We start from the raw sequence: 12,767 nt of genomic DNA, 5'->3' as shown, positions 1-12,767 counted from the left end.
GCTATACCCCGTTTTTGTACATTTGGATTTAATGGTACAATAATTAATTTATAAATAATCGGAGAACTTCATTTTACATATAGGCTTAAATTATTTATCAGTTTATATAATACAGTCGTGTTGAAGCGAGGATTTCAAGCACAAATAACTTGTAAACATATTTGCAAATCTGTCTAAAACATGAGTTTATTCATTTTTAAAGCTCGGTGCTATTTGTTAACAATTATTGCAAACATGAACTAACAATGAACAACACAGCACCTTATTGTGTTACCTTCAATCTTTATTTATGGGCATAAATAACTCAGTACACAGCACAAACAAGTTACATTCAGAAAGTGTGATTAGTTTTTTCCCTCAAACCGACTAATTAAAAAAAAGTTGATTGAATTTAGAAGAACGATACAAGAGTCTCAAATCAGTTGTTTCACGTTGGGTCATTTGTTTTGATACTTTTTACGAGCGAATCAAGTCTTTAGAGATACTTCCATTTCTGCAAAATACTGCACAAAGCATGTGTATCACATTAGTAAATTAACCTGCGTTTAATGGAGCCCATTTATACCTTGCATACTTTTGTTTATGGTTTCCAAAGAGGATACGCAGCAACTTGTCTATGTTTGTGATAATAATCGGTTAGCTTCTACTAAGTGACAGATGAATTTGCACCACAATACCATAGAGCTCTTTTGACATTAGCAACACAAAAATGTGGGATACGTTTCTTTTTCCTTTCAAAATCTAATAGGTCTATTTATTTAGCTTTTATATGTTTTATATAATTATATGTTAAATTACAATGTATTGTTTGCGCTTTACATTCCAGCTGTCAACGGACTTATCAAAACAGACCTGCCACCTATTTTTGAGGTGCGACCCACCTGTTAAAAACCACTGTACTATTAGGTTAAGCCGGCACGATATGCTTCAACATGCTGAGTCATGTGGCCACAGATACAGTATTTATCTGCGGCGTTCTTAAACATCAATTAAGATAATGTAGTTATGATGATAAGGATTTTTTTGTAATCAGTATTATGTTATTGTAATCCGTTTAGACAGCTTATGCCTAAGGCCCAGTCTTGAACAAGGTGTAAGTGTAACATTTGCAAAAGAACATTGCTCGATGTACAGAGAATGATTCTTCTCTTAATTCAAACCAGTGAGTGTTTTAAGAATGCAAAATGCCAAGTCAATTCTCTTAAAAACTCTTGTTTAGCGTGATTAAATTGCAACCATATTTCTTTCTGCATCTCCAGAGGTTTCCTACAGAGGATCATCTAATGATTCATCGGCACAAGCATGAGATGACGCTCAAATTCCCCTCCATCAAACATGACAACATGCTGTCAGGTGAGACGGGCCTCCACGCTCACACCAAGACACCTCTTGTGCGAGTTTCCACTTAACGTCTGTCTTTAATTAGGCGTATTAAATAGGACGCATGACTTGGCACATGGGTGGGTGTGCTTTTAAATGCAAAGCCATGTGGCTAAAATAATATTTGCGCTGTGCTCTGCCTTATTCCCCTAATCCTAGTCATCAAGCCGTACCCTGAGCTCCATATCAATTAGACCGCCGGCCCTCTCAAGGGAAGAGGGGAGGGAGGAACAGAGTAGGGAGGGAAAGAAAACAAATGGACGGTTCGAGGGTGCATATTTAGGGATTGTACAATGAAGTACTACCGAAGCCTGTTTTGTTGCTGTATCTGACTTAAACCTGTTAAAGTAAAATAAGCTGATTTTGCTCACTTAGTAAACGGGTAGGGTGTTTTGTTGGGTGAATACTGGTCAAATATATACTTGAACGCACTGTAAATTGCTTTGGACGAAATATAAATGTAGTGATGTGATGTCTGCGGGGACAGTGATTTAATTTTAAGTGCACGACAAAATTAAATATTTGTTTTTATTTCGTTGTTTTCCCTTTAGAAAAACTAGTTTTAAACACAATCCTCAATACATTTTATTAGATGCTTACTACAATGGGATATAAATAAACTCCTGTTCTTTAAAAACAGGTTTTCATATTTTCTGCGATTTTGCTTCTTAAATGAAGCTTAAGATGTTGTTTATTTGTACATGAGACTAGACAATACTGGTAAAGAAAATGGTATTTGTCAGTGTAAGGGTGGCCCCAAGCTCCATACACTTAGCACTGTACGGACACATTTAGTGGGCTCCCCTCATCCCTGGGCCCGGGACAATATTCTAACTCGCCCCATCCCCCCCAACGATGGCCCTGCATCTCTGTTCACTCAACACAAGAGGTTTGCAAACTGAACCCAACCCAAACAGCTAAATAAAAGCTTCTGACGGGTACCGTGTGCTCCGTGACACCAGAATGCATTTGTGTCCCTCTCCACTCAGGCTGTGATTCTGTCCGTTTCATTATTTACCGTCAGAGTGAGAGATCAGATTTCTGGGATCGGTTTTAGGTTACTCGCTCGCTTCACATTCTTTACGTGCGGTCCCTCTTTCAGTAACTCGCTCACTAATGAACGTGCACATGCATTCCTTCACTCGTCTATCTCTCCTTTACACACACACCCCTATAGAGAAATCATACGCACTTCTTATTGACTTTTTAGTGGAAAAATGATTCACATAATGGAGCCACATAATATCTCATTATATAACAAACCTGTGATGAATATTGCAATTTAGACTATGCTAAACATTAACAGGACTTATATATAGGCATAGTTCAAAAAAATGTAAATGATTATTTTCTTGTCATTTCAAACCTGTATGACTTTATTTCTGCTGCAGAACACAAAAGAAGATATTTTGAAGAATGTTGGTAACAGAACAACAGCAGTATCCATTGACTTGCATTGGTGTTGTGTCCAACCGTTATTCCGTGACCAACATTCTTCAAGATATCTTCTTTTGTGTCCTGCAGAAGAAAGAAACTCATACAGGTTTGAAATGGGTCAGTAAATGATGAAAGAATTTAGATTTGGGGGAAGTACATTATAGGCATGACACATACGATAATGCCACTGCATTGGTATACACAGTTATTCTCAGAAACATGGCGTCTGCAGTGTCTTGAAAGAAGAGGATATATTTATCTACTTACATTTAGAATTACATTTACAATTACAGGTTAAAAAGAAAAAGCATGGTGTATGAGGTGCAAAAATCCCCTTTTAGCATCAACAACATACATTTACATGTATGCATTTGGCAGATACCCAAAGCAACTGTGCATTCAACAATTGTAGTTTACCCGATGCATACATTCTTTTGGAGTGAAATCCATACCCTTTGGATTGTTAGGGCCGTGGCTGTATATTTAAGGAAATGGAGTTTTAAAGCTTTACTTGTCTGTTTCCAGACCAAACACCGACCCCCACACGCTTCTTGAAGAACTGTGAGGAGGTGGGTCTCTTCAGCGAGCTGGCCTGCTCCATCGAGCAGGAGTTCTGTAAGGCTCAAGAGGAGGAGGACAGCAAACAGGTGAGGTTACCGATCGTGTGACTTACACAGCTGTGTGCAGAGATCCCAGATGCTAACAGCCACCGTTACGCCACCCACCAAAACAAAGACGCACTGGAGACAGAGAAGTACTGACAGATCACACAAAGCGCCGGCAGGTAGAAGTTCAAGAAGCAGGTTAAGGTGTACCCAGATCGGATTTGGCACTTGAGCTTCAAAGAGATTGATAGTTGTGTTCATAAATAGCGTTGTTTGTCTGGGTATCACATAGCTTTCGCACACAAACACACACACACACTAGATTCGTCTTTCTGTTGCCTTTCTGTTGCATCATTAGTGGCGCTAAAACGGATTGCGAACATAATGACACTCCCCAGTCTTCCATGTTTGGGCAAACAGGTAACCCGTCCCTAACTCTGGACTTTGCTGATAAATGTACATAAGCGTACATGAGTGTGTGTCATATAACAGATTCTTTAACGATTCTAAAGTAATGCAAAGAAAGGTGAGTTTTAGTGGGCCATTTAAACTGATTCTTGCAGATATTACCATCGGTCGTATTTCATAGTGACAATTGTGAGGCGTCAGTAATATTCCTTTTGATGCTAATGAGGGTTTTAACAGTTTTACCACGACCGGCCACGAAAAGGTTGGGCTCATGACCACCATCCCACCAGCAGACGTGCTTTAGATAAACGAATGAAGTTTGCTAATCTGGCGAGTTTACGCTTGAGGTTTAGGGGTTAGTATCATAGCATCATGCCAATTCAGCAAGCAGCAGGTTTTAGCAGGACTTTGCTGAGCTCGGGAAGAACCGTTTCTTAGGTGAGAGGAAGATATCGCCCAAGGCCTTTCAGAGAATTCTGCTGTGCTTGTCTTGTGCAAAATGCACTATGTGGAATCTTGTTTATGAGTCAAGAATCTCACTTGGTGAAATGGTGCACTTTTTAGAGTAGTTCAGTTTTTGTCTTTATATAAGCCACTTCGTTTCAAATGAAGAATGGATAAGAATAGAACGTGCTTCCTTTTATTGGAATATGACACACTTAAAACCTGTACTCTAAATCGGGTTGTTTCAACCCATGGTTGGGTAATATATGAACAAACCTGACCATTGATTTAAATTAATTGAGAAAATATCCATATTTGACCCATCCATGGGTTAAAATAACCCCAATTTTTTTTTAAAGTGTACTCATCACCTTAACTATAATAGTTCCAAAAAGTCCCTTTTAAAATCCTCCACCTGCGGCTGAGCTTAAAGTGTGCCTTAAAGCTCTCAACAAACATGTCTGTATGTTTCTCACGCAGACATACGTTATATTACAGGAAATGCAAAAGCCTGAACTCTCAGTGGTATAACACTTGAAAGTGGAACAGAGTGCCTTTCTAACCAACAAACCTCCTCATTCACACGTCTTGTCAAGTGCGGTGTGAGATGATCTGGTCTAAACCAAACGTGTTTCTTCTTTAAGCTCTACAGTCAAAGTACTGGCTGGTCTTCTGAGAGCAGAATTTTGTCATTGAGAGTTATTTTATATTAAGTTGTTTTTAGGGATATTTTAACAACAGTGCACAGATTCATCAGATAGTCTTTGTGCACAATCTTTAAATGCAAACCAAGTGTTTAACCAGGCGTTAAATGTGCTTAAGCAGCAGGGCTTTTTTATTTTTAAAGGAATAGTCAAAATGAAAATTCTGTCATAATTTACTCACCCTGTTGTCATTTTAAACCTGTGTGATCCACAAAACACAAAAAGATATTTTTGGAAAAATGTTGGTAACCAAAAAACTTTGGTCCATACTAGTAGACCTGTTTTTGCATTTCTTTGTCATTTTTGTTCGGTGTCTGTATTGTAGTTATGGAATGATGTTGTGCTGTTCCTCCACAACCTCACACTGTCCCATGTTTGGACAAAATTCTTTCCATATACCTATACAGTACTAACCCATAATTCCTCTCTCTTTCTGAACAGAATATCTCTCTTCATGGGCAGGGAGGCCCTAACCAGCACCAGCAGACGCACTCGAGGATGGCCAATCACGACAGCAGTATAGTGATCCAGCAGGCCTTGCCTTCGCCTCAGTCCAGCTCTGTCATCACTCAGGCCCCCTCCACCAACAGACAGATCGGGTAAGATGGCATCTCATCATCACTGTTATGTTGCACAGCGCTTGCAAATAACCGTTATTATAAGCCGTCTGTGATTGGTCATTGGTACAGTGCTGCTCGGGAGACAGAGGCTAGTGGTTTTGATTTTGGTCCAAGGTCCAAGCTGTTGTTTGCATTTCTCCTATCAGAATGCAGGAGTCGGCTTGCCCAAGGTGGAGAAATAGCGATTGCGACTTCGACAGACTTGAGAGAGAATTTCATTTTTGTTTGTCCTGTCATACGGAAAGCAGCGCACAACAGTGATTCTTTGATTCTTTTTATATCACTTATAAAGTAGTGTTGTGTTTTGACAGTGTCTTGATTTCACTATCCATAGTGCAAAAATAATCCTGCCAGTGTACCGGTCATTTTATTAGGAACGGCAGTATAATGTATCACGTGGTTCACATTGTAAGAACGAACCAAAATTCTAATAATGTATCTTCGTAGCTGACAAGAAATTATAAAGTTAAAAAGCTGGTTAAGCAAGTTTGTTTACCGATTTTGTAATGTTTAACCAATTATGTCAAGAAACTTAATAGTCTTGCATTCCTTCCTTTAAAACGTACATTCGTGTTAGTATCTTTCGAACTGTCCCTGCAGTGACTCTGAAAGTTTCTATGTCGTGTAGCCAACTTGGGTGTGTCTCACAGTGATGACATCATCGGCGCAGTTCTGGTGGGGATATCATCTTTTTAGGAAGACGCCCCTCTTGCGCAAACACGTCCCGTTGATCATTCTCTCTGACTTTTGCTTTTTTCCCATCCGTCTTAATTCTACATCATTCATGTCTCTCCTTCTGTCTACTTTAAATCAGAATACACCCTGTCTGCAGTGTAATGAGCGCCTGAACGCACCCTCAAACTTGCTAGAGAGAGAACGGTATTATTTACATGAGTGTGATGGTGGTGGAGGATTAGGCCAGTTTCACACATACTGTCTGAGGGGGTAAAGGGGGTGGTTAAATATTAATTTAGGCGCCTGTATTAACAGGTTGCAGAGTTCAAATGCACGTGCAAGACCTCAAACTATCCCAGATGCGGCAATGAGCAGAGATTCGACACTGATTTTTGCCACATGGCGCACAGAAAACACGCATAATAACATGCAGGGTATATGCACTGTAAATCAGTGTCGCCCATTGTTAAAAACGTTTATCAGGGTCTCGAACACTTTCTGCTGAGTATTCATTCTCTAAACAGAAGTATTCTCATCTGTGTGGGCCTTATTCACATTAGAATTACATTTCGCGACAATTAAGTTTATAGTTGTTCTTTATGGCTCACTCCCAATAACCATCTGATGATTTATTGCCATTATCAATGGAAGAAGTCAACGCCTGTATAGAAGTGCTGTCAGGCTGAAAGCTCTATTTAGTCCTGCCTTCACACAGCATATATGTGACAGGCCTTACGGTGTTAATTAAAGGGTCAGTTGAGCTGCTGTCACATCTTTCCCTGCCTCCTTAAACACATATATATTCTGTATGTTGCCAGGTCCTCTGAGGCCGAATGTTTCATAATGAAAGTGTCATGTCGCCACTTAGCAATTTGATATATGTGTCCTTTTCTTCTTTGAAGCAGTAAGCCGTGCACATATCAGAATGAACCTCTTCTCGCCACTCAAAAATCAATAACACACACACTTAACTGAGGGTCTGGGTAACAGCTTATGTATTCGAGGACGTTTGTGAGGCGAATGAAGACGTACTGCATTTAGAGAAAGGATAGATTGGAGAACTTGTGAATATTGGATGGAAGACCTGACAGTCAACTTGATTGACAGTCTGACAGTACATTTGTTCACGGAAAAGGGATGGAATTTCAGTCGAAGAAAGAGAGAGAGAGGGTTAGATAGTTCATCTTTGCTTCACTGCCTGCCCTGAATCCTTAGGTTTCCCATCTTTGCCAATCAGAAATGAAAACTCTTAAAGGAATTGAGAGTAAACATGTAAAAGTACTACAATAAAGTTTTTAATGAATGCAAAAACTGAATATACTGTATCGCCTAATATAATTTAGTTTGCTTGTGTAGGGTGAGGACCAGTTGAAGCAGTCCCAGAAACACTGAATGCTGCTATGAATGCATTACTGTGTTTCTGCTGACTACAATAGTACAAATGAATGGATAGTTGGCCAATTCAATGTCCAAGATGTGTCTGTGTAGATGGGTGGATGTACATGTGTTAAAGCATATTTTAATATCATATATTTCAAAATCAAAATACATAAATCCATTTTGTTTAAAAAAACTGAGCCAGTTAGACCTTTGAGATTGTTGCATTGTGTGACACTATTTCCATGAAATCAGCACCCCCAAATAAGTTTATATAAGTTATTAAACAAAACTTTGTGAACTGTAAAATGTGATTTTGTGAAAAGTATGATTTTTTTTTGGCAATATGTGAAAAATATTATTATCAATATTTGAAAACATATTGTTATTTATAATTAAAAATATGATATTGTTAATAGTTTATTATTATTGTTATTAGCCCTATATGTAATATTTTAATTATTGAAAAATATATTTTAAACGTTTCTCTAAATGTTATGACCTACAGATCTTTTCCATCTTCTAATTTCAATGTTCTGAAATTGTTCCACACATATTTTCATTTCATTTTTAAAAATACTATTTATATATATATAAAAAGGCACAATATAGTACAAATTGTACAACAAACAAACTCTTTAGGACTCCTGGAGAGTGAGAAGGATTGTTTGGTTATAGGGACTGCAGAGGTCAGGGGTTGGGTTGTGGAAGCGTGTTTCAGCAAGCGTGGAAATGTCCACCTCAGCGTGAAAAAAGGGTTTTTCAATCCCCTCAGTACAGAAACTGCTCCTCCAGCAGGAAGCCATCGAGTCCAGTTAGCGCCTCCGTCCACAAACCGGTTAATCTTTTCTTCCTGCTATTTCAAACAGAAGAACCGTGTCATAGTTTCTGACTTATTGCAGTGCAAGGTTTAGTAATGGGCTGCCATTGTTCAGTGTTAATGTGTTGAAATATTACGATTAAATAGCGCTGTACCTAGAAAAAGAGAGTGAATCATAGTTTGGCATGACAACGTGTTGTACGGAATGGCAGGCTTACGTAAGACTAGCTACAGCATTATGGTTTTAAATGGTACATTGACGCCACCAGCATATATGACAGAACCCCAGAAGGTTATTCATCCACTCCCCCAATGTATATGTTTTACATTTGGCAAACTCTATAGTGATTATTACTCACCTTTCTAAGAACATCCATGGGTTGTTTTAGAGAAGTCTTATCTAAAGATCTTTTGCTTGTTCCTGTTTCTGAGAAAAACATTCAATGATGAAAGAAAATTCACGCTAACAGACATCAGACCTGGCTTTGGGATTTTTAAACTGGAACTAAAGCTTATGATTGGAATCAGGAACTTTCTTTTTCCTCTGCACCCCTCTGTCTTTGAAAATGTACTTAACTTGTACAGTAACTGTCAATGGCTCTAATCCAGAGTCCATCTGTTCTCCGAGCTCTTTGTGATGTGAAGAGTGATGGAGATCCGCAGCGTCCATTGAATTAGGATAACAAGCTATTTTCAGTGCTCCTCCATGTTTACTAAAAAGCTTTGGAGGCTTGGAATCAATTAAGATTGGCTTTCCTCAAGTCTGCCTGCTTAACAGGGCTCAGGCAGGGGGCCCACAGCTGTGAAACTCAAGGACCCTCACCCCCCACCTTTTCCTGAGATTCCTCCAACGTTCCTCTGCCTTTTTTCCATCATCCACACCGGCGAGGTCCCTCAGAGAGCCAGAAGCTAGATCGGAGACCCTCAGAGAGTCGAGTTGACAAAAAGCAGTGTAAATATCCTTCAGGACTGAGAGAAGAAAGAGAAAAATGAAAGTACAGAACGGAGGGGATGTGAATGTCACAGCTATCACGACCGTTCAAGGTGGAAAAGGGTGATCCAAATTATTTGAATGCTCTCCGCATGTGAATTACAAACATCTGTTGCTGAGTAATGTCAGTGCTAAATATGTTAGACATGGTCGGTGTGAGATTAAACAAGGGAGCTCAGTCTCTTTGACTGAGCGATAAGAGAGTTCAGGGGTTGGAGAAAATGGCTGTTAGCCGCCAGTCCTGGAGCGTTTGAATTGCGATGGTACACGATGAAGAAGAGACGGCTGTGGTTTTAAGATTAGGAAATGAGTGATAGTGACTCTTCTTGAGCTGGTTTGTTTAAAGTGTTAATTATTATGGATGCAAAATAGATAAAAGGCACATATTTGAAACAGATGAAATGGTTGTTTAAAAAAGCACTAGAATCATTACAATGTAAAACATTTTTGCTACCTTCAATTTTTAAGTAGAATCAAATTCGCTACAATCAAAGTCATTCAAATGTACTATTGTAAATAATGGTTCAATGGGAAAAAAGAGGCTGTAACTTATAAAATAAGTTAATAATGTAATGCAAAAACATTTAGCAAAAGTAAGCTTACATGTTGTAAAGTCAGTTTGATTATACTTAATGAAGGCAGCAACAGTGTATCGGTGAAACATTCCCATGATTTAAGTCGATATTGAAATACATTTTAAAATACTTTGACCACAGAATACGCTTGTGTCAGGTTAGAAGAACAGAGAGACTGACAGTGACAATTAGAATCCAAAAGTTGGAGTTTTTAATAAAAAACAATCAAAAATACAACAAAAGCAAGACAAAAATATATCAAATAGAAATAACTGGAGCTAAAGCTCAAAACACTTAACTTGGTGGAAGATAGAAGTAAAAAAAACAGTTATGTCTACAGAGAGTTGAAGCTTAAACAAGACTTGACAAAGAATTAACCAAACTGATATATATATATATATGTATATATATACAAATGGTGAACACTAATTGAGTAAATGGGTACAGGTGTGCATGGTTAGAAGTCCGGAGAGGTGCTTCTGGGAAATGTAGTTGGGGAGAGACTGGGGAGCTGTGATAGAATCCCCCCACAGGCAGCTCACAAGGTCCGAACTCTTTGACGCAGGATTTATCTGTCAGACTATGGGGAATGGACCAATATGACGGGACTTAACTTTTTGCTGGGTAGACGGATGCGAATATCCTGGGTAGATACAGTAGCCACACAAGGTCTCCTGTACGATAGCTGAGGTTTTCAGACCGCCGGACGTCTGCTTGCATCTGGGTGCATCTCACGGCTCTTTGAGGACGCACATGGGCAGCATTACATGTCCTTTCACTCTCCCTGAACCAGTGGTCAATGGAGGGAACATCAGGGGATTTTCCCGACCATGGGTAAAATGGGGGTTGTAACCCCAGGACACACTGAAAGGCGGTGAGACCAGAAGATTGGTGCTGAAGGGAGTTTTGGGCATATTCTGCCCATGGCAGGAATCGACTCCAGTCCATCTGGTTCTTATGGCAATAAGTTCGTAAAAAATGTCCAAACAACGTCCTCAGATAGGCCGAAGTTCAGGAAGAGATGGTGAAATAGGGCTTCTGCTGTCTCCCGAGCTGAGGGGAGTTTCTTAAGGGGTATTAGAAGGCAGGCTTTAGAGAATGATCCACTGCCACCAGTATGCATGTGTTGAGGAGAGAGGTTAGGGTACTGCCACTTTACTGATGTCACATATGAAACGACAATAAAAGTTGGTGAACGCAAGAAACCGTTGCAGCTCACCGTGGTGGGTTGTGGCCAAGATAACCTTGATTTACGCTGAATCCATCTCTACACCCTGGGGACTGATCAGGTATCTGAGAAAGGGAATGGAGGTCTGGTGGAAGGAGCACTTTTCTCCTTTGAGATATAAGTGATGGTGTCTCAGGATCTACAGGGTATTTTTGACATGATGTATACTGTATATGCTCAGAGAGGGATTTGGAGTAATTGAGAATATCATCTATGTATTCTATGTCATAACAAGGAAGGAACTCTCGAAAAACCATCTATGAAGGCCTGGAATGTGTATTCACCGAAGGTGTATTCACCAAGCCATAAGGCATTACATAGTGGGCATTAAGGGTGATAAAGGCGGTTTTCCACTCATCCCCTTCACGAATCCTGGTTAAGTTGTAGGCACTGTGAAGGTCAAGCTTGGTGTAGATGGTGGTACCACGCAGGAGTTCTATAACAGCTGGAACCAGAGGGAGGGGGTAATTCAACTTCACAGTGCTGTCGTGGAGACATCTGTAATCAATGCAGGTACAGAGAGCACCATCTTTCTAAGAGGTGGATCGTTGAATGTAGCCTAGGTGAAGGGCCTCATAAATGTTATCTTCCATAGCTTTTTGTTCAGGGAGAGGGGAGCTCCTGGAAGAAGGTCAATAGCACAAACTCACAAGCGATAATTGGGCAGCTGGTAAGCCTTTTGGGACCTGAGCACATCAAGGAAGCGATGATATTCTATGGGGATCTCTATGTTTATGTCACTATGGGGACTTTCAATGGAGGTGACTTGGCATGACATGAGAGGCAGTGCTCGTGACAGGCAGAACTCCAAGAATTGCAGGAATGGATTTCCCCAGTTGCCCAAGATATGACAACCAAGATATGATTGGGTTTGTGTGTGAAATTGGGTAGAATGGTAGAATGGCTCACCGAAGAAGGTAATAACGTCTGACAACCACTTCGACATTGCTCGGGGGCTCCTGAATAGGGACTGGGCTTAGCCACTGGACTTACAGATAGGGTCTGAATGGGTGGTAATGGTTGAGAGGTTGCCATTCCAGTGCCAGGTGAAGGGGAAGAAGCCAGTGTGGTGGAACCAGTTGAAACCTGGGCATAGGTGGTGGATGAGGAAGGAGTAGGCATACGACCCAGGGCTGCAACAACTTGTTGGAGGGTCTCACCCTGCTGTTTGACTGCCTGGGCGAGACTGGTTATAGCATCCTGCGTCTTTGTTAACTCTGCCGGGTTTATGGTAGCGGTCAAGTCTTCTGTCAGGTTAGAAGAACAGAGAGACTGACAGTGAAGATTAGAACCCAAATGCTTGAGTTTTTAATGAAAACTAGTCAACAGTTATCGATTTTTGAGGAGCTCTACCAGAAGTTAAAGACATAAAACCTTATGTGGCCCAAACTTTAAGAAATAGTTCACCCAAAAATGAAAATTCTGTCATCTTTTACTCACCCTCAGATTGTTCAAAACCTGCATACAATTCTTTGTTCTGCTAAACACAGTACTATGGCAGTA

At 40.1% G+C, this 12,767-nt stretch overlaps 1 protein-coding gene across 1 annotated transcript in view; it reads left to right on the top strand.

Moving 5' to 3' along the window:
- The window catches only part of creb5b (cAMP responsive element binding protein 5b), a 50,704-nt gene that overhangs the window by 6,503 nt on the left and 31,434 nt on the right, over nt 1-12,767 (top strand). The window contains exons 3-5 of the mRNA XM_079470438.1: nt 1,260-1,353; nt 3,343-3,464; nt 5,420-5,577. Coding sequence (XP_079326564.1) covers nt 1,260-1,353; nt 3,343-3,464; nt 5,420-5,577 — 374 coding nt within the window. The remainder of the gene's footprint in view (nt 1-1,259; nt 1,354-3,342; nt 3,465-5,419; nt 5,578-12,767) is intronic.

Source organism: Barbatula barbatula (assembly GCF_947034865.1).
Source record: "Barbatula barbatula genome assembly, chromosome: 12".
In the NCBI taxonomy this organism is placed as follows: Eukaryota; Metazoa; Chordata; class Actinopteri; order Cypriniformes; family Nemacheilidae; genus Barbatula; species Barbatula barbatula.
This window is presented reverse-complemented; position numbering and strand designations above follow the sequence as displayed.